Source organism: Tachypleus tridentatus, chromosome 8 (assembly GCF_004210375.1).
Source record: "Tachypleus tridentatus isolate NWPU-2018 chromosome 8, ASM421037v1, whole genome shotgun sequence".
Lineage (NCBI taxonomy): Eukaryota > Metazoa > Arthropoda > Merostomata > Xiphosura > Limulidae > Tachypleus > Tachypleus tridentatus.
In genome coordinates, this window is record NC_134832.1 from 94,974,981 (window position 1) to 94,998,471 (window position 23,491).

General features: G+C 32.1%; 1 protein-coding gene across 10 annotated transcripts in view; it reads right to left on the minus strand.

The window, feature by feature from the left end:
- The window catches only part of LOC143222978 (synaptotagmin-14-like), a 45,676-nt gene that overhangs the window by 2,469 nt on the left and 19,716 nt on the right, over positions 1 to 23,491 (minus strand). For 2 of the 10 annotated variants that reach the window (XM_076450288.1, XM_076450282.1), the window contains exons 5-10: positions 21,751 to 21,933; positions 20,811 to 20,919; positions 19,931 to 20,088; positions 19,486 to 19,675; positions 17,504 to 17,619; positions 13,662 to 13,826 (exon numbers count right to left, since the gene is read on the minus strand). In XM_076450288.1, coding sequence (XP_076306403.1) covers positions 13,662 to 13,826; positions 17,504 to 17,619; positions 19,486 to 19,675; positions 19,931 to 20,088; positions 20,811 to 20,919; positions 21,751 to 21,933 — 921 coding nt within the window. Of the gene's footprint in view, positions 1 to 314; positions 5,672 to 7,289; positions 13,352 to 13,609; positions 13,827 to 17,503; positions 17,650 to 19,485; positions 19,676 to 19,930; positions 20,089 to 20,810; positions 20,920 to 21,750; positions 21,934 to 23,491 lie in introns of those variants that run through there. The other 8 variants (XM_076450287.1, XM_076450285.1, XM_076450286.1 and 5 more) reach the window with 8 other exon arrangements.

Below are 23,491 nucleotides of genomic sequence, written 5' to 3' on the forward strand. Positions count from 1 at the left end.
AAACAGTTCCTTTCAACTACTGTAAATTGCTGCCAAATTCAAATAAGTGGAACTTCTGCTTTGAGTTGTAAAAATATGTTAACAAGTGGAGAAACTAAGGACATTAGAATTGTACATTTGACAATATTATTATTTATAACTTATATCTGTATTATTTGTTAGACACTCCAGAAGCTATAACATTGAAGTTATACAAACAACACAAGTAAAAGCAGAGAAGTTGTCAAATTTTATATATAGAAAATGCTTGTTTACAGTGGGTGTCTGTGACCTGTTGGCAATAAGTTTGAAAAATAAGTGACCAGCACACAATCCACTTGTTTTAAAATAATATATTCAAAACAAATCAAACATGTATAAAAACATTACATTACTAATTATCATGGTTGTATCCCATCTTAAGTAACTGTCTCCTTTCCATTAAATTCCATGCAGATCGGTTCATTTACTTTTGAATTCCTTTTGATAAGACAACTTATTCTTTTTTCTCTGTTGTTACAATACCACTGTGAAACTCACTTTAGATATTGCTTGTTACGTCTAAATTAATAATCATGCAGTGTAACTTCACTTTCACTAACTTTTTTCTAACATAAGATACTGTACATCTATTTATAACATGCAAAAGAATAATCTAGAGCTATCTAGTCCTCCAACAGCATCAATTTACATGCAACAGGAAAAACTTGGGAGCTCTGAGCAAGATGCTGTCAACGTTATTACAAGAGCCTGGTACGACAGTTAAACTATACACACACAATGTATGTCTTGTCACAACTATTGCTTTCAAAATAATAAACTTTAACAATTTTGTTATGAAAACTAAATATTCATTAAATATTAAATCATTAAAAAAAGTAAATACTATTATACTAAACAACCTTGTATATCAAACAATAAGCCCCTCTTCAAGAAAAACATTTACAATGTATATATTTTTGACATATACACAAAGTTTTGTATAGTCTGCACAAACATTGGTCATTTCCCTTTTTAGTCACTCTTTACATATGACATATAGCTGAGGCTTCAGCATGAGAGGATCCCTTGATTTTTCCTTGATCTTGTGTTGTTTGAAGTCTACTCTGTCTGATCCATATGTAAAACTGGCACAGTTGCTTCTATAGCTACTTTCTTCTGCTGGCTAGTCAGTTCTTCATTTACTTTGATGACTTTGTTTGTCTCATTTCTGCATATTGGTTTTAGGTCTAATTTATAAGAAAATCACTGTCTTCTAGTTCTGTATCTATGATAGCTACCTGCCATGTCCCTCTGTGCCTCAATACCTACACTCCTTAAGTCTTCTTCCCTCTCAGAGTATCTCTTCAACAGAATAGCATGGTAGATTTTGGTCTTCCCATCCACTTTCACTTTATAGTCCATTCTGTTGAGTACTTCCTGCACATCAAAAGGTCCTTTCCACTGCAGGGTGAATTTGTTGTTATCTGTAGGTAGCAGATCCGAGATCTTCTTTTTGACCTTGAAACATCGATCCACGACCTTCTTATTATAAAATTGTCTTGACTACCATGAGCTCCATTCAAGCTCTGTTGAATGAATTAACACATCTCTTCCAGATGGCTTCTGAGGTCTAACATGTGCTGGTATCTATTTCTCACATTTGATTTTTTTCTCTTTCGTCTATAGTTTTTTTCAATACTTGTAACGAACCATGTACTGTTCTTCCATACAGTAACTTGAAGTGTGAAAATCCTGTACCTGCTTTTGGGACTTCTTGATAAGCAAATAATGTTGCTTGCATGTACCTGCCCCAGTTACGTGGTCTCTTGTCACATGTTTAGCATACTCTTTAATAATTTGTTGTAGGTACCTCAGTCCTTGTAAATTTGATCTAAGTAAGTTTGTTTTTTTTCCCGATTTGTAGAAGATGCTTATGTAATAGACAAAAATTAATATTTTAAAAATCTTTGTAGGTGAATTACAGAAAAAACTAAAACAACTTTTATGAAGCACAAATTTTGCAGGCCTGTATAATCAGTCCCACCTATATTGGAAAGTTGATGCTATTACTTAGTCTGTCAATGAAATCTGGTAGTCATTTTCATTTCCATTGATTCCTCATCTGGTTCTTTGAAGACTTTAAAATAAATATACAGCTTCCTCTCCTTCAGTCAGATAGGCTAGATAGTGTCCTCATCCTGTTCTGGCTTATTTTTAACTCTCCAAATTTCTCATCAAGTCAATGACAAGGGGCTCATTTGTGATGTATAGGTTCAGCTTATTGATGCATTCAACACACTTTTTGTATATCTTGAGTCTGCTGTAATTCATATGTTAGAAGTTACTTGTTGGATACAGATTAATGTAGTTGGTTCCCAGCTGCTTTCATGTAGTTGACACGTAACACAGTTATGTTTAGTTGTTGCCACACTGGAACATCTATTCTTTCACCATTCAATTCTACCACTTCATCTCTTTTCAGCCTACTTTCCCTAGTTTGTATAGGTGAATTAATGGGTGTCAGTCATTGTTAACCTTAACTATTTTACAAACTCTTGGACCCTGGGGATTTCCTCTTATCTTGGATAACTATGTATCACATACACAGAGAACAACACTTCCTGTCTGAACATGACCATCTTTAGCAAACAGCCTATTGATCACTTTTTTCATTGCTAGATATACCATCATTACATATACCAAGCCAATTATTTTGAGTTTGTATGTGTTTTCTTATAACAGTAAAGCACATCAGGGTGTCTGCTGAGGGGAATCGAGCCTCTGATTTTAGCGTTGTAAAGCCGTAGACTTACAGCTATCTCAGCTGGGAACCAGTTATTTTGGAGTTAACAAACTTTGCAAGTATTCACTTGATAATTTATATTATCCATTCAGCCAAAACATCAGACTGGGGGTGATAAGTTAAAAACAATACTTCATCACACCTAATAATTTACACAACTCAGTAAACAGGTAGCTGTTTAATTTAACTCCTTGTTCAGTGTAAATTTTTTTGACCTCTAAATCATATTATCCAGTTCTCAGCTAACACATGTAATGGTCTGTGCTGGAATATTAATCCATATACAAACTTAACCTCATTTTGTGAAGTATTCAATGGTACATGGTGATGAATATATAATGATGACCTCTTACTGTTTTGAGGATGGGAACAATGATATTAAGGCCTTTTTATTTTCTTGCAAAGGAGACCCAACAATTTCTCGCTGGACCTCATGCTATTTCTTGGCCAGATTCGCATGGACAACATACACTCTACACAAATGCTAATAACCTTGAATCAATTACAATAAAAACAACCACTATAAAATGTTAGGCCTCTCAGTGGTATATCTGTGGACTTATAATGATAAAAACTGGGTTTTGATACCTGTGGTGGGCAGAACACTGATAGCCCTTTTTGTAACTTTGTATCATGTATGGTTCTCCCCCACAAGGTCCACAGAAATATGTGGAGCAGAAAAGGTTTACAATAGGTGATGTACACAAGTTCTTGCTACAATAACTAGGGAATGCTAATCAAAGACAAAACTGTCAGAGTAACATATACAGACCACTCCACCTAGGTGCAAACTACTTCTTTACTACCAACATGTACGACTACCGTACCTAATATGCAAATGGAAAATCCATTTTTGTCATCCATCTCAAAAAAAACAACAACTGTGGTACACTGGCTTGACCAGAAATCTAAAAATGAGACTTGTGAGTCAAAGAAGGATGAGAATGTTGTATTGAATTACAAAATTAATCTGATGAAGAGAAAGAACTACAAACAGTTACCTTGCTCTCCACGATGAACCAGATGAGAAGTTAGAAGGGAAAAACAGATCTAAACATCAGCCTGGCCACAGACATCAACTTCCTAATTGATATGGATAGAACTAATTGATAACTGAGAAACAGAGGACAATGATTAAAGTAAACAACCAATAATCAAAATGGTATTGCAACCCTTGCTTTCTGAACTATGTACTGCATTGAAGGATTATTACTCAATCTTTGACAGCTAGGGCAGCCAGATGATTGAAAAATCAATACCTGAAAGGTTGTCATGACCTAAACAAACAAACAAAATACTGACAGTTATTTTGGTTTAAAAATTCTCCATCCCCGAGGAGATAGAGAAAACTGGGGGTGCTCAGAAAGATGAACTTTCTCTTTGCCCCACTCTTCATTTCAGAGTTTGATCGAGCAACCCAAAAAATCATAACATAAAACGAGATCATCATGAGAGTAATGATATTAGGTTTGAGATCATGAGCAAGCTAGAAAGACGAAAAACCTATAACCAGGCATCCGCTATGTGTGAATATCACAAAATCAACGGCCGATATATGACTAAGGGTTCATCAGGGCAGCTGGGATCTATACATCTAATGCCACAATTTTGATGTGGGGGAAACGAGAGAACTCCAAGAAAACACTTTCACTGGCTGGTGCCAATAATCTAACTAGTGCCTGTTAAGTTCACTTCAGGAAGAAGGAGTGTCCGAGTTGTAGCTCCAGTTGAGGTAAAGGGCTTTGTCACTGAAATGTCTTGCATGTTTGATCAGCAAGATGAGGTTGAAGAGAGGTGGTGAATCCACTTCGCTGTTCGGCTGGACTGCAGGTAATGGAGTCTCGTTGATCTGGTGGTTATTGATGAGCGAAGAAATAAAGGTCTGGGTAATCGGGTAGTTGGTTACGAGCATAAGCGTATGAAGAGTATAGAAGTATAGAAAAATCAGGTTGTACTCCTTGGGTGTTCTGTTCTTCAGTTGTTTGGACTGATTTGTGTCTTCTTGTTGTCCTAGTTTGTATCTTTGGAGTGTTAGTAGTCTTGAAGTCAGTCTAAACTAATGTGTTTGTAGTCTTGGTTCATGTGGTTTGCATCAGGCTTGAGGTTGTCGTGCTTGAAATTAAAGCTGTGGTCTGGCATAATTTGTTGTATGTTTTCATTGGGTCGGTAAGTCCAGACATATTGCTGGTATTGGGGTTTGAGGGCATTGATGTAGAGCTGGTAGAGGATGTTTGGATGTCATTCCTACTTGAATCTGGGTTGAGTAAAAATCAATATTTGTCTGCTGAAAGTCACCTGTAGGTTGCCTGTTTTGTCTGGGAGTGTTATATGACTGCGGATGGGTGGAACGACAACATGGGTGTTCGGTGCTGAAGTGGAAGATATGGTAGTAACACCCATTGTGCAAGATGTAGTCAGCACTATGTTTTGAAGTTGTTACTATCTTGATAAAGTGGGTGGGCCAGTTAGTATGCTTAGAGAAAATACAATGAACTGTGTGGAGCTTGGTTTGGGTCTGGCTTTCCATGGCTTGTTTGATTTCATCTGATTCAATACTCAGGTGAATGCCTTTAAGAAACACTGAGAAAAGGCTAACTGGATTTTTTGTGGGGGAACAACTGATATTGAATATAGTATTCCATGGTTAACAAAAGTATTCTAAATCCGTGGGTGTAGCATAGAGGGCTGGATGAAAATGCCACCCTAGTAAAGGATACAAGTCTTGAACAGGTTAATAGTTGCACCTGGCTTGGCCTGGGCAATGAACGTGGCTACTTAAAGCGGCGTGAGGTTGGACGGTAGGCCATCAATGATTACAGGGGGATACTGGAGGGGTCACTGGTGTAACAGGACCTGACATCTAAAACAGCATGATATCAGCATGTGTTGCTTGCTCAGTGGCTAGTGCTGGAATGAATGAATGAATTAATTAATTGTTTTGTTGTCAGAAGTGGGGTTCAAACCCATGCCCTCTTACGAGGACCAGAACTTAAGTCTGGTGTCTTAGACTACTCGGCCATTCTGACCCAACTTTCCAACCATTAAACACTGTGTACACCACATCATGTGATTACCACTTGATCAGCAAAAGTTGTGAAAAGTGAATTGATAAAGTACCTAGAATAAAACAGTATATACAAGTAAGAAAGGTAGTTAGTGGTTCAAAACTCAGTTGAAATGCTTTGAAAGTTTTGCATTCTAAGTTATTTGGTGGTATATTATGTTATGAGGTAAGCTCTATATTTTGCAATTGATGCACTTCATAAGTTAGGATAATCATGTAATTGGAAGGTCATGTAACTTTGAAATTTTCTGGTAAACCTTCTCATCTGTGCTTCTCTACAACTTTATCCCTAACTTGTTTGGAAAGCTCCTTGGTCTTCATGGTTGATTTATTGTATCATTACATGAGTTGTGGCTTGAACAGATACATTTACACTTCAGTCCAGTTAAACTACTTTGATTAAATCCAAACTGAGACAATGACATTAATTTTGTGATCTTTCAAACTAATCTTTGGAACATGAACTGATTTCGGGTTGCTGTAGCAAAGGGGTTGAGTACTTGTACAGTTGAGAATATTCTGATTTGAAAATTTAATTTACACAATATCAGCATTTTTTAGCTTTCTCAGTTTGGATTAGATTGTCCAGGATCTGAATATAAAGTTTCATGACTGAAAGCTCAGACAGAAACAAAATGTAGAAACTGACAAGGTGTTGATTAAAGATTGGTCCTTTTATAAATTTACAAGTACTTTCCCTTCCTTTGCAGCCTAACTGCCACACCCATAAGGGAATGCACCAAAAGTCTCCTGTTTTTGTAAGCCCAGAGCAAAGGAGGAGATAGGGAAATAAAAATCATCTGGTGTACCAAGGCCTTACAAAGTTCCTCCTCCCAAGATTAAGCCTTAATAGTGGAGCTTGTGTGATGGAATATCACACATAAGAGACAATAGGAGTGGATAAACTCCTTCACTGCAAGACAGGGCATTATGACAAAAGTTCAGGTCTTCAGAATATGTATAACTACAATGGAAGCACTAGACATAAGTAGACTAATCAACTGATTAGGGCTCCAAATAACTTAAGAAGCCTCTGATTCACAGAGATTTTGTTTCATTGGAACTTCGAATTTTGACTGTTTTAATGTTATATATAACTGAAAAAAACAAAAGTTTTCTTTGAAATCAGTCCAAAAACATATCACTAAATAATAAAGGGACATTTAAAACCTGATAAACATCTAGGCCATGCTGATTTATTGCTAAGTGCAACATACACAGATCATGTGATTTGCAAATGTTAATGGTGCAGTATTATTGATGGAAATGACTTCTAACATGCACATTACTGCTGTGCTGTTGTATTTTTGAAGATGGTAAGAGATTCGAAAATATTCCTGTTTAGGACCCCCAATGGATGGTATCACATGAAAAGAACTTTTGGTAGTTCATGTCTTATTGTTTGCAAATTGTACAATGCTACATCTGTAAATTATATTTTCTATTACAGACATCATGGTAAAAAGGAGTCAAAATTTATTAATTCAAATGAACATTGTATAAAAAATGCTATTAGTTCACCTTGTTATTAAAAGAAAACCAAATTAATAATATAACTTAAAAGCATCATAAAAATAAAAATGTTTCACATGTATCATATTTTTTGTTACTTTTAAACATAAAATAATATTGAAAACCTAGTTTTATGTTAAAAGTGATGAAAAATAAAGCTTATACATAATAAACCTAATACTTTAGTATATGAAGTTGACAGTATTGTGAATATAGTACACCTTCCATACTTGTTCTTGAGCTAGGGACCATATGTAATAGATTTTTTGAAACTTACATAACATTCTGATGATATTTAACACAGATATATTATAAACACCTTTTGTGCTTTCGTCCTGTCAAAATCTTATTCAATGATATCATGTATACATACTATTCTCCTGTATTCTTTTTAAATTCTGTGCTGAATAATATCCTATAGATTTCCAAATTTACACCAGCAAATGTAAGAGAAAGCAGTAGAACAGCATATCTGCACAAGAATGAGCAACGTTTTAGTTAAAAATCTCAAAATGTTATACGTTTACACATTATCAACTTACAGGTCGGTGAGCAGAAATTTTTAAGGTCGAGCTGATCTTAAATCAAGCCACAGCATTGGCTCTTGGAACCTAAACTCAAGTAAAGCCAAGAAACCATAAGCAAGAATAAAAAATAACACAGATAGAAAGAATGGATATTTTGATCATTGTACACACATTTTGGGATGAAAAATTTACACCATTATCCTATCTCTCCATTAACAAGTCCTAATAATATTAAATTAATGAAGAAAAGAGACAGAGCTTTGAGCATTTTATCTCTCAAAATAATGTTATAAAAATATTTCACCTGTACCATATGCACATTATCAGGGAATCAGCAATCAGACAAAAGAACTTGATATTTTGGTGACAATGCCTTTATCGTATGTAATTTTAATCAAATATAATGACTGTAATTGTATATTAAATTATAATATGACTAATGTAATAGACAAAGCATGATGTAGTAAAACAGGAAAATATATATTTAATGTAAAAATCCAACTAAGGTTGTTTCTTATTTTTGGCAAACAAAATAATTCTGTACAATGACAATCATTTTAGGGGATTAAGTCCAACCACCTCTACAGCAAACTAGAACTGTTTTCCTTCCATTATATGTGGTGTAATATCTGTGTACAATTTTACTACTTGTTCTCAAATATAAAACCTTAGACAACAGCAGAATTCATTTTTAATTATAATCAGTCTAATTGTAATCAAGTAACAAAACACACAGTATAATCACTTGGCAAAATTGCTAGTACATGCTTTACAAATATTTGGTTTTAAGAAAGAAATTACTGTAATAAGCGTTATCATGGATCGTGATATACAGTTGCAACTATAAATACAAGATAGAAAATTTAATTTTTCTTATAACCATGGTTGTGATTATCATTCACTTGTTATTTCTTTCTATCACTTAGTTTATTTATTATTTTTACTTTCATTAAAACCCTAACTCAATCCTGCATAATAATCCATATTTTGACTAAATATGTGTGTGTGTGTGTGTGTGTTTATGATAAAATTGAAATAATTTTCCTTGCTATTAATGAAACAAAAGAGTACATGAATTTATTATCACAAGGTTGTACTTTTGTGACCTACTCTGCCAGAAGCTTCACTAAAAGAAAGAGAATGAGATAGTTATTGAAAGGCATAATTATTGCTGTTTATCACTAGATGTTGTTATTGATAATGAAAGGTATTGTTTGATAATCAAAACTGCTATATGTTTTTGGAATTAGGTTGTTTTTATTTATTTATTTTTCCTTGTTCCATTACTATTGATTTATTGATATTTTAGAGAAATTATTTATCAACATTGATATAAAGTCCTGGCCAGACATGTGTTTATTAACTGTGCTGAATTTATTTCTAAGTGTTTGTTGTGAATAAATTATGTTTTTGCTGTTGAACCTTGACTGTAGTTGCATATTCATTTCAGACCATTACCATGGTGTCTGAACAGGGATTTTCTTCATACAGGTTCAATTGTTACTTTGAATTTCGTTTTGTTTCTCAGTTTGGTATCAAATTATTAAATCAGCAATAATTTAAATTAAATGAAATATAAGTTACTTTGTTACTTCATGTTTGAGAATAACTTTCACTATGGATATTAGTGAGTCTAATGTGCCAAGCCTGAAGTAGTCCGTGTCACTATTGACAGAAGAGATGGAAATATTAACATGATTAGTAGTTTATTTACTAGCAAGAGAACCTAGGTATCTTTCACCTCAACCCTGTGGAAACTTCATCAATATGCATCACCTCAGTCAACCCACTACCCATACCTGTTGAGGAGTTCATTATTCTTCCACTAAATATCAAGTGGATAAAATGCTTCATGATGGCTTAATTGAACCCTCCACTTCTTCTTAGACTTATTTAATAGTTATAGTCAAGAAGAAGACTCATGTAGGTTCTGTGTTGGCTACATGAAGTTAAATCAAGTCTCAGAATCCAGCCACTATCCACTACCTCATATAAGTGATATTTTGAATGCTTGCTCAGGGGCAATTTGTATCAGACTTATCCAGTGTATACTGACAAATACCTCTTAAGATGGAGGATTGACATAAAATTGCTTTCATACCAGATAATGGACTTTATCAATCTAAAGTGATGCCTTCTGGTCTTAAAGATGCATCTGCCAAAGATTTATGGGTAAGGCTTTAGCAGGAGCAACTAAATATTCCAAGGCTTATATTTGAGATGTTATATAGATTTAACTCACATATGAACAACACTTAAAAGACCAAGTTTTTTGTTTTCCACAAGCTATGTACAGGAAATATTACCACAAATGTTTCTAAAAGCACATTTTGCCAATCAGAAGTATCATATTTAGAATTTAAACTGTTTTGAATGAATACACAAATGATGACAAAGCGAAAGCTGTTGCACACTTCCCAACATCAAGCAACTGCAAAGATTTAAGAACATTCTTGGGTATATATGCCAGGGAATAATCAATTCATTCCAAACTTTGCTACAATTACTAAACATTTATATCAGTTACAAAAAAAATGTATAAGGTAAAAATGGACCCTTCCCCAGTATGAGAATGAATTTCAAAAATTAAAGCATGCTTTATATGAATCCTCTGTCTTCCAACTTCCAGAAAAAAGTAAACATTTTTTTGCACACTGTTGCTTCAAATGTTAAATTAAGAGCAGTTCTGTGCCAGAAAGACATCACAGCATATCCCACTAGAACACTGAACTCTGCAGAAAGAAACTACACTAGTAGAGAGTTAGAATATCTAGCCATAGTCTGGGCTGTAGAAAAATTTAAGATACATCTAGATGGAGAAGAATTTACAGTTATAATTGACCATGCTGCTTTGAAGTAGTTACAGACAGCTCTGACATTAACTGGTAGACTGATGTGGTGGTCACTACAGTTACAAGACTTAACATTTGAAATACTGCACAAAAGGAAAAGAAAATCCTGATGCCCGATCTATAGATCACCCAGAAGAAACTCCAGATTTGGACATAAGTAAACTATCACCTAAACTTTTTGCCATTCTTAAAGTTAACATTAGAGAATAATTGGCTACTGAACAAGCATTTGAAAACTTGACTATTGTCAAACAATTCTACTATATTTGCAAAGACTGTAAGTAAATCCAAACACTACGTCTTGAATAATATGTTCTTTATTACACAAAAAGTATTGCTAGCAATGGTGAATTCAGACCAGTTATTCCCAAAACATTGAAACTGGCAATTTTAATAGAATCACATGATCATCCTATAGCTGCTCAGTTAAGTGTCTGAAAATCAGTATACAGAGTATCCAGATATGGTTATTGACCAGTATAAGAAAGAATATTAAAACTTATGTATTGTCTTGCCAAGTTAGTCAGACCACTAAATTTACTGGATTTACACAAAGCACTAAACTAATGGAATCTGGTAAGAAAATAGGAGCACACATGATGGAATCTTATCTTAGGTCTAGGACAGGAAGTAGTTATTTGTTGATTGTGATAGATTACTTAAACAAATGGTTGAATTACATCTTCTTAAACACAAAACCTTGAAGGTACTCATCAATAAACTCATTAATAAATACTTATGTAGATATTATCTAATAATGGCTCACAATTTATGTCTCATTTGATTAATGAAACCTGTAAAGCTATGAGAATTAAACACATTTTGACAACTTCATATCATCCTCCATCCAACATTATCAAACGAGTGAATAAAATATTGGTAGAATGATATCTGTTTATGTTGAAAACAAATCAATGAACCTGAATTATCATTTATCCAAATTTTCTTTAGCCATTAAAACTTCTGTTCATGAGTTTACAGGTTACATGCCAGTCAAACTTCACATGGTATATGAAATCTTCCTTCCTTGGGACCAATAGACGAAACACCAAACAGCACCTCAAATTACTGATGGACATACAGCAGAACTGCAAGATGTCATACAGAAGGCAAGATCCAACATTCAAAAGGATAAGAAATGACAGAGAAAAGTATATAACCTTAAGAGACACCTACACACATTTCAAATAGGTGTTTTACTATTACTGTAAGATGGTAATTGTCTTAGGCAATTGCAGCAAAATGAAAATGTCAACTGCAGAAGACTTGGCAATTGTTCCACCACAATAAAAAGGGCTCCTGTTGGTGTGTCTACTTCTTATCCTTCAATAAATCCTGCTGATGTTCTACATCTATCTCTTCCTCAAAAGACATTGTGACCATGTTCCAGATAATTATTGTAGTTAGCTGGTCTTCACAATTTTAGACTTTCAGTAGCTGAACCAGAGCCAAAAGCTATAGTAGATTTAGCTAAAGATTTTAAAAATGTAAATTGTATTTTCTTGTAAGGTAAAACTGTAAAGGATTAATATGTCAATAGAAAGAGGGAGTTAAAAGTAAGGATATAAAAAATGAGATCTTATATGAAGTGATTAATGTCATCACTTCACTTTTCAAGGCAGAAGGAGTGTGAGATTGCAAATTTCATTTTTAAGTATTACAGTGTGGTTATCATTCATTTATTTCTGTTGCATAGTTTATCTGTGAATTTTTAGTTGCATTAAGACACTAACTCACCTTCTACAAAATCATTAGTATTGTTAGTAAGTGTGTGTGTGCATGATGTGTATGTCAGCTTCCCTAGCAGTGATATACAGACACCATTAATGTAGCAGATGACTATATAAACTTATTGTCATGTGAGGTTCTACTGTTGTGACCTACTCTGTGACTAAATACCCTGTCAGAAGCTTCACTAGAACAGAGAGAGTCACAAGATTGATGTTTGTCACTCAGTACCGTTATCAATACTGAAAAGCATTGTTTCAATATTGTATTTGCTGTTTTTGTTTTAAATTATAATTTTTCTTTCTGGTCCTTTTTTTTCAGTTCCATTGCTATTGATTTTTACTATTTATGACAAATTATTCATTAATAGTGGTGTGAAGTCATAGCCAGGCATTTGTATATTAATTGTATTGAATTCATTTTTAAGTGTTGTTACTGTGAATATTTTGTTTTTGTTCTTTGACCGTGGACTGTAGTGGCATGTTCATTTGAGACCATTACAAATATACCATAACAATATTCACAAATTAATTTACATCTCCTTTGATGCATGTATGAAATGGCTCACTTGACATTTATTTACTAACCTAAATTACAGCTCTGAATGAATAAAAGCTCAAAAAACTCCATAACTTTTCTATTGGCTGTTTCTTCAAAATAATGTATATATACAAGAAAATAATTAAAATAGATCAGATTCACTGTATTAAGAAAACAAACTTACCATCCTTCTTCTACCTTACTCAGATATGGTTAATTATAAGGCTGCCATGCCACATTTGTACGTCCTTTTTTTGTCTTTAATTTGATTAATGTATCATCTATTCTTTGTCTTTTATTTCAAGATCATTGTGCCACTCATGCAGTCTTACCAACCATTTTCTGTCCTGGCTCACAGCTGGTTCTAATGATTAAATATTTAGGAACTAAGCTAATAGTATGGCTCAGCCACCTTTACTTTTCATGTAATACAAGACAAAAAGTAATACAAAACATTTTTATGGTACTATGTCAACATGATTTTTTCTCAAAAAATGTTTTCGTGGAAAAAATATATATATATATATACAGTATAGAAATAGACGAAAATGGTGATACCCAGACATGTTTGATACACTGAATCTTCTGTTTTAGAAATTCTGAATTTCCAGGTATACTTTACCCAATAATTTTTGTCAATTCTAAGTCTCCAGAAGAGTGTGCCAGCAACACACCTGTTTTCCTTTGCTTTCCTGTACATCCTTCCAGTGAGACAACTCCTTGTCTCCACTGCTGTATAAACCTAAAGAAAACCAACCAATCATCTCATCGCGTTTCAAGTTGTGTTTGTTGTAAACCGAAACAATCAGGGTAACATCAGGAAGTTGAAAAAGTGCCACCTAAGAAGAAAAATTATAATATACCTTTGACAGAAAAAACATTTATTATTTACAGCTCAGACATTTATGGCCTATCTACAAAAAATGGAACAAATAATATTTACATGTGTGATATATTCTCAGTTATTGTGATTATCTTAGATTTAAGAATAATGACTGTTATAATAAGATGAACAGGAGAGAATATTATGCAGTGATAAACTTATTTTCTTACCTAATTGAATTGAAGAAAGAGATAGAACATGAAATTGCAGTAAAATAAAAATACAGTGTTTTATAAAAAATATACACAAACAAATACAATTCAATGTGTTTGTTTATAGTTATGCATAAAGCTACACTATGGACTATTTGTGCTCTGCCCACCAGGAGTATTGAAATCTAATTTCTAGCAGTATAAGTCTACCTACATGCCCTTGTACCACTAGGGGCCAATTCAGTAGGAAAGATGTGTACACTGGATAAAGGACAATGCTTTTCTCTTCAAGAAACTGGAGAAAGAACTTTACCAGTCAAAAGCCTAAAACAGTCTGAAAGAGCTAACCAAAATACAGAAAGCTCAACAAACACATCTTTTATGGAGTGTATAAACTGTCCAAATTTTTCACAAAAGAATTGAAAGTCATCAAAGGGGTGACTCCACAAGAATGTGCAACTAGGACAACAAAATTTAAGCCACATTCCAAAACCAGTCTTCTACTGTCAATCCTACTAGTATGTGCCAACCCACAAACCTCTAAAAATTTTGTGAGTGAAATAATCGTAAGTAATTATTATGAACTCAAGACACACACATTTTTCAACAGTCTACTGTGCTAGAATAAGACAACACAAATAATGTATACAAAACAGACAACAGAAAGATTTAGCATAAGTCACCAGTTATTGGCAACATTTACAACTGCTACCTTAAGCATCAACTATTTAAAAATAGCAGTAAATATATGAAATAGTGCTACATGTAGTGGTAATAAATACTGAATACACACTCATGATTTCAGCTAAGTGTAAGAAACAGGTGAAAGAATTACCTCCATTGTCTGAGTTTGGAAATTAACTACAGTAATCAACCACTGTTAAAAACTTGTTGAAATATAGTTGCAGAAAAAGATTGTAAAACTGAGTTAAGATGACCAATAGCAAGATCAGGAATCTTTAATGTGACAGTTTCAAATTAATGAGCTATAAAATGCACGAACTTTGATTTCTAATCAATGAGCATGACAGGAAAACATCAGTTTTTCTGATGGCAGAAAGTAAAGGAAAAAAAATTTTGTAGCAGGGCAAAATTAAAGAGACTGAACTAATTTCAACAGTACTCGCTCATTGTTTTTTAAAATCCCAATGTTATCATAGATATCACTTGTAATACTTTCAGTCTAATCATAACAGGGATTTGTAGCTTGAGCAAACTGTCAGCAGCAGTTTTGTTTGCTTAATTTTTTGTGACCTCTATTTGTAGATTTTAAATTATCAATTTTTGATTACCTTGTATATTTGCTTTGTTAATGCACAGCAATGGACAAATACATGCCTAGATTAAGATACAACTCCCACTAAGTATGTATAACATTTTACCAGTAGAAAAGCAGCCTTATAAAATAAAACAAGTATGTCTAAGATATCAATTTAAATAAAGCTTCACGTATTTGAAAGTGATTATTTACTGAGCTAACATGCATCAAGTACAAAGGCAGTTTCTCATAACAACATTACACCTATTGTTCATCTATAACCACAGAATTCAACTTTCAATGAAGCATCAACTTTTAAAGAAGTCATGGACATCTGCAGTGTTTCACATAATATATCTGGCTAGTTTTGGTGAAAAATACCTGGGCAATTTTGCTGCAGGCTTGTAAAACAATACTTTGAACTAATGGGCAAACTTAGATTTTGTTTAATAATCATGAAATAACTTATTTTGTTTATTATTAATATTTGGGTGGTCTTAACTATTGAAAAGGAAGGTTTTGACTATTGCTTCAAGAATCAGTCTACTCTTTAGGGTGATTTTTATGTGAATGTTCTGTTAGAGTTTTGAGCAAATTTTTTGTGTGATCCCTAGTATGAAACACTTTCAAGGATTGTTATAGATTTAAGTTAAATGAAATATATGTGTTATGTCCAAATGGAAGATTAATTCAATTTCTGTTTTGGATGTTCTGGTTAATGATGGAACTAATGGCTTTTCTATTTCTGTCTATCATAAAAATACACTTACTGGCCTCTTCACCCCATTTGACAGCTTTATATCTTCTTTCAAACACAGTCTCATACTGTGCCTCCTAAATAGGGCAAACAATTTTACCTCTTCCTATCTGGCCTTTTACAAGAAAATTTCTTCTATGCAAAGCATTCTTTTCTGAAATAGCTTTCCTAAGCATTTCTTAAAGAAATAAACTGTTCATTCTTAACAACTGTGTTTCACAGGCTACACAAAATACCTACTGTACCCAAACTATCTTTATACACTACTTACTAAATCTTGGAAGACAGAACTCCCTTATCATGAAGCAGTTTATAAAAATATTTAACTGTTACTATCCTCAATTTCAGACTTTAAATTTTATCACACTGTTCACATCTCATCTATCTATACACATGATGAGACTGTAAGGTCTTTTATATTGGTGAAACTATACATCACTGAAGTACAAACATTTGAAAACAAAGGTGTATCTATAAAAACTGGAAAAACAATTACAAACCCTCCCAACTCTGCTTTCTACTAATTCAATAAGAAAACATGATATCCAATTTTTTTCTCAAATTTTAAAATACTTTCAACAGCTAAGCATGAAACTGAAATTCTTATAAAGTCGTTGTACATAAAAACTCTACTTACATCTAAGTATATTACATATTCTTCATCTAAATTTATTTTAGTACGACTTATTTCATTTGTGCTATATATTGTTTCTTTCTTTGTGTTCTTTTTTTCTATTCTAATTGTTTATTGCAGGTTATATCACACTTCTGGCAATTACCATTATATAATTTTTGTACCTCTAGCTTACTGAAGAGAGAATTTTCAAAATTCTAAAAGATCTAATAAATATTTCATGTATTTTTTTATCATTAAATTATGTTTCAGGAAAAATGTATGGATTACGGAGATATATAAAAACCTGTATTTTGATGCTAAATTTATTGCCAAATGCCTACAGATGTTTAATACAATTTTGAATATAACATAGTTAAGTTTATAACATGCATAGAATCACCATTCCTGTACTTTACAGGTAAAAATTGCTTTACTTTGTTTAAACTTGTGTCTAGTCTCTTTATTTTTGCCACATTCAGTCAAGTTCAGAGAAATTCAGATTTCTGCTCAGCAATGCATTTTATGGCAAGCCTGTATTTAACCTGTTTACTCTAAAAGAAATCAGTGAATCTAAGAACACTACATTGTTATATATACTTAAATGTTATTCTCCATTTACTGGATTTTAACTATGGGTTGAACATTTGGAATTTTATCATACATTTATATAAGTTTTCATATAAATATTTTCAAGTAAGTTCATACCTCTATTAATTGGATTATAACACAAATATAGTTACACTAATGTTCCTCTCTCCACTATTTATGACACACAAAACTAAGTTTTTTGTTGTTTTTTTAATACATAGCATTTTTCAAATATTACTTTCCAAAAGTTATGTTATCTCACCCGAAATACAAAGGTTTCCTTGAACACTGGGTTTGAGTCACCTCGTTGTACTGATGTTTTGCTTTTCGAAATCTCTTGTCCATTTGATGAATTAAAGGTTAACTTCACATATGTGTCTGTATTGTATAAGTTACAATGTTATGTTTCTACAAAACATGAAAAATATAAGCAAAAACTAAAACACAAGGTATGAAATAAGCTGAGAAAATTTGAAATAATTTACAAATTAACTAAAAGTGAAAAGAAATGTGACTTTTTGTAAAAACACATGAAGTAGAAGAATAACAAGTAGTAGTGAAAAGACAAGTGTATGTGAGAAGCTGATTACCAGCTACAAATGTGTATTAATCTTTCATATCATGTTTCATACTTATTGATTAGATGCTGGAATTCAATATGAAGTGTAAAGAAAGTAGTATTGTGAGAAGGACAAAAATAATGCCCAAAGAGTGAATATATTCTGGTCATATATGCTTAAATAAGCAGGAAAAAGTACTTATGAAAGAAATAAGGGACACCTATTGCAATATTTTGTTCACTAAATCCTCACAATTTTCTTCAACCTTCAACTTTCATAAACGTATGTCTTTATACTATTTCATATAACTTTATCAAATGTTATTAAGAAGTTTCACTTATATATTAGTTTGATTGCAGAACACTGCAATAATTTACCATTTTTTAAATATAAAGAATAATTTTTTATTTAATTATACTCGAGTAAAGTTTTCTAAATTTATGTGCAGCTATTCTGAATAATTAGTGACATCCTTATCAACCAAATGTACAAAGATGTAAACTTGCATTATTTCTCAAACTTCAAGAAAGCTTATGTACCACAGTGATTGTGCTATAGGACTTGTATTTGGTTTGCCCTTCTCCTGGGTCGCACTATCATAGGTTAAGGTCATACTCATTTTAAGGGGTAGTACAGAGCAGATTTCTCCACCACCAATCAATCACAATCACCTTGCAGTTCATAGAATTTCACAAAAATATATAGAAACAAACAAAACTGACAGAATATTCATATGTAAATTGTAATGGTTTTAAATTTACTAACAATTTAATGGTTTGTACCTGGCTGGTCTCTGGTATAAAAAATGTTGAGAAACTGTTAAAATGTAAAAGTTGGGATTTATCTCCATTGAATATGGATTATCAAAATGATCAGTGAAGTACTGCAGGATACCATACTGTAATATTCATCTGATTTAACAACCTCTTCAATAATTTTGCTCTTGTCTTCATTTCAGTAGAGTTGAATTTCACTCTCTTTCTTTGAAGTCAGTAAGTAATCTTGTGTTGTATTAGTAGAGACTTTTGTTATATTTTTATATACATGTCTTTGCTTATTCATAGACATTGTCAGGTACAATAATTTAAAATTAAGTTATTTTTTTCAGTCCTCAACTGTTGTCTAATTCTTTTATCAGCATGAGAACTTAAAAAAAATAGTTGACAACATTAACAGTATAAAAAACACAAGCTTTTATACAAGAAGTTGTTGATTGAGATGAAAGTTTAGAAATAACACAACACATTGATTAATGTGTTCACATTTTACAATAAAGACTGAAAGAAACTATAGAAATTAACATTTTCACATGCTGAAAATACATTGAATAAGATTAGTTTTTAGAACAGGTACTGTTTTGATCACTGGTACAATTATTACCAAGTACACAAATTTTTATGGTAAAGAACATTTTAGTATTTAAATTACCATTCAAAATCGATATTGTAATGGTTGGATTTTGAATGTTTATTTAAATAGTAAAATATTATTTACTGTAAAAACTTGTGTGCTTGATAATGATCACACCAGTGACTGAAATGTTGTACCTGTTCTAAAAACTAATTTTACTTACTGTAAAAGCTGTAAGTTGTAATAAAATATTATCAGTAAGTAAACTCACAATATAACATGTTATTGTTTGTTTAAACTACACTTCTACAAAAGACAGAAAGACATCCTATACCTTGTATTTTGTTCAGAGATATGTTATGAAAATGTTTGCCCCTCAATACTTCTACTACTAGGCAGCCAGTGGTACTATTGTATGTTAACCCAAGAAGAAGTTCTGGGCAAATACTACCCCGAATGAACTTAGTTGTTTCAACACTATCACTGTGAACTGGGCTAGATACATCAGTTGTTGAGTCGACTTGCTGTAAATACAAGAGCACAACTGTATGTCAGTTTAATGTACACCAATATACTTTCTAAACTAAAGAAAATTAAACTTACTTTAGTACCTAATAATAGGTTACACAAGTTTTATTGATGAAATCCTTGTGAATATGTCATGTAAATGAATTATGTCATACACCAAAAACAAAAACAGTAATTCACACTGTGTTTAACTGAAACGATAACTTGTACTTTGTATGTAATACATTGTAAAAATAATAAATCTAACTTACTGCTAAATTGGCCCTAGGCTCTAATTTCAGTATTACTGTAGTTTCTTCATTTAGCTGTTGTGAAGCAAGAGACACAATTGTTTCCCCAAATAAGTGTTCTCGTCTCATACGCTCAAATCCAAACAGAAGAAATCTTATTCCCATGATGCTTAAGTCCTCTATGAATAAAAATATATTAAATGAAAACTGTAATAAAAGAAAAATTAACATACAGAAGTTAACTGCTATGGATCTTTGATATTTATGTAACTGATTCCACTGACAATCTGCAAAATTGTTTTTTTTATAATTTGTTTGCAAGTGATAAAATGATGCAATAGTCTTTATTACAAAACCTTTTCATTTTTTTTTCAAGCTACTGAAATATCTATATAATTACAAGTAGTATGAATAATCATCAATACAACTAACATAGTGCAGTATTATATGCTTCACTCAGCTCTTCTGTCTTAAATATAACGTTCTTTAAAATGAAAATTGTAACATAATTCATGCTAAGACTGATATGAAATATAGTAAATATCACCAGATGTAAAGACTACATTTTAATTAAAGATTAAAAAACCTGTGTATCTATTTTAAGAAAATTATATCAGGCCAATCATCACAATCACTAAAGATACAAGCTCCATTGTGAGAGATTCTCTGTCATTAAAGAACTGCTACTATTCAAATTGCATTTCTCAAATTATAATGGTATGTCTTTATTTTTCAGCAGGTTATATATTAAAACACAACTCCAAAAACCTTAATTTAATAATGTTGATCAAATACTAAATCTCATAAATACAATTAACCATAGAAGAAAAACACACACACCATAAATTATTTATTAATGCTAAAATGTCATTTAATATCTGTTGCTTTACTAAATACATACCCGTGTTAATCCGGTTGAATGTGTAAGTTTCTCTCACATACGTTTCAGTAATGTGCATTATCCTAGACTTGTGTTTTTGTCTCTTGTGAGGTAGAAGCACAAGTCTAAGCTGTAAAATTATTTAAAATATAAGAACTTTGAATGGTAATACAAATGAAAATTTTAGAAAACAGTATATTTGTTTGTATTACATCAAAGCCACAGTGGGATACCTGCTTTGTCCACCATTGGGGAATCAACCCCCATAATTATGATTTTCTTTGTGTGTAACATTTAATTATTATTTTTACAACTACTTTTTGTGATTTCAAAGAAACTTCTTGATTTGTTATTTATTATTTGACATTAATATAGAGAAAATGTAAATTAGAAATAATTTTAATTTTCCCTTTATTTTTACATAATCTATGGGAACACCTAAAATGTTCTTCTTTACCTATGTATGTGTGTATACATCAAAAACCAAAAAAGTCTAGAAAATGCAGATAAAAAGAGCTAATACAATACAACTGAAATAACAATAAGCCTTAGCAGTCATATCAACACAAATACATTTTAAATTAAAGGATACGTGTCTGTCAAGCTATAATTAAATTTACTTCATTAATGTTGTCCTTAGAACTCCATATTGTTGTATTTTCTACAATGAAGTTCCTCAGCTATACAACTTGTTTGTAAAGTGCATCATTCAAGAATACATCATATTAATAACATTCAAAATATTTGTTGATTTGGGTTATTTGTTTTTTAATGCAGAATCTTAGTTATCTAGCACTTACTTCCTTTTTGTGTGAGCATAATATTAACAATGACAATATACTTATCAAACAAAATACAACTATTAGCATTATGTTTAAAGACTTATTGTTTACTTTACAATGAAGTCTCTGTTTGAGAAGTGATACATGCAGTTAACCAAAATACACCAAACATGTAACACCTGGAAATAACTGGGGCTCCCACGTTCTTTAGAAGGAAGCTCATGTATCTGCAGCACATTAACAACAAAACTTTTGGCTTCAGAATCATAACGAAATGACACCTCTAGCATTCCACACTGAGTAATTTGGCCTTGATCATGGTCAGTTGTCTTCCCCTGAAGGTTGTGTTTTGAAAGACTATCCTAAGAGTAATGATATTCATAGAAAAAGTGCCAGATAAATAATTGATTCTACAAACACAAGTTTAATTAGTAACTTAATAACAGACCTGCAAACTTACTATTACAGAAAAATTATATAAAAATTTTCGATGACAACATTTGACACAAAATGACAAGGCAATATTAGTATATGGTCTATGATCAATTACATTAAAATCAGGTGATTTATAACTTGTGTTGAAGCACCACCAGCATTCACATGTGTTCAAACTGCAATAAAAGCTATTATAATAAAAAGTGCACCTGCTTAGAACTGATTTATCATAATTTGAAGATGGAACATAATTACAATATCATGTGTGACAATAGTCTAATATGAAAGAATATTAAAAATTCTGTAGTGACTTAGCTTGAATATTGGATCCTTGACTCGCACAACTAATCTGAGATTGATATTCTTACCAATGTTGGTGCTAGGGCTCTATTATCAAGCAGATAAATTTCAGTCTTGACTGTCATAATATGATTAGCTTTAATATTTTTTTTATAAACAACAGGTTTAGCATTACACATCATTGATTAATGTAATATTTCATTTTACAAATGTTATTTTGATTTATTAATTTTTGATGAATACATGGTTTTCCAGCTTTTATATTTCCACCCTCCAGTGTGGTTTGGATGTTTCATTTGTTTTCTTATCCTCTCCTTCCTGTCAAATTGAAAGTCCATATCTTTAAGTTTTCAGAGTATACTGAAAAGCATATTATTTACAAATGATATACACGTATATTCAGGCAAACTTGGAAGTTTTATTGAGGTCTTCTAAAGCCACACCTAAGTATTAAAATACTCCATTTTTCATGTTTATTTAATTAACACTATTTAAACTAATATTGAACATTGTTATCAATGTTTTATGACTAGTAGTAATAACTTTTACATGCACAATTTTTTTATTTATTGCTCAGTTGAGTCATTTGTAATCTACAAGCTGAAGAAAGAGCAATGTAGTGTAAATAAAATTTTAAGAATGTATTCAGATATATTTACATTGTACCCTCTAAACAGAACTGCAACCAGGATCCTAAAGACTTTACCTAATTGCAAGTTAGATCAAATGTAACCCAACATTCACTTTTAAAATATAAGAATGTCAAGGTATAGAATATGGATCCATTGCACATGCCAGTTTGTCAATGTATCTAGACAATATTTGACGATCATCATTTATTGTACGAAAGATTAAATATAGGCAAGATAACAATATCTGTGACTAGCCATAAAAGAATGATATTCAGAATGAGAATCTGAATCAGAAAAGATGAATACCAGGAGAGGGGATAAACAATGGTTACCTGATCTCACACCCAACTTAAAGTAGAGAGGTGAGTACTGGGTAGAAGTATGAGGCTTTCGAGAAAAGAAGTCATATAAAGCAACAAAAGGTTATTAACCCCAAGAAGGTAGAAAAGTTGTTCTGTACTTTATTTTAATACCCATATCAGCTGTCTTGAGAATAAATTTTCACTTCAAGTGGGTTTCTCATCATCACGAAAGGCATATATGTTGGAATGAC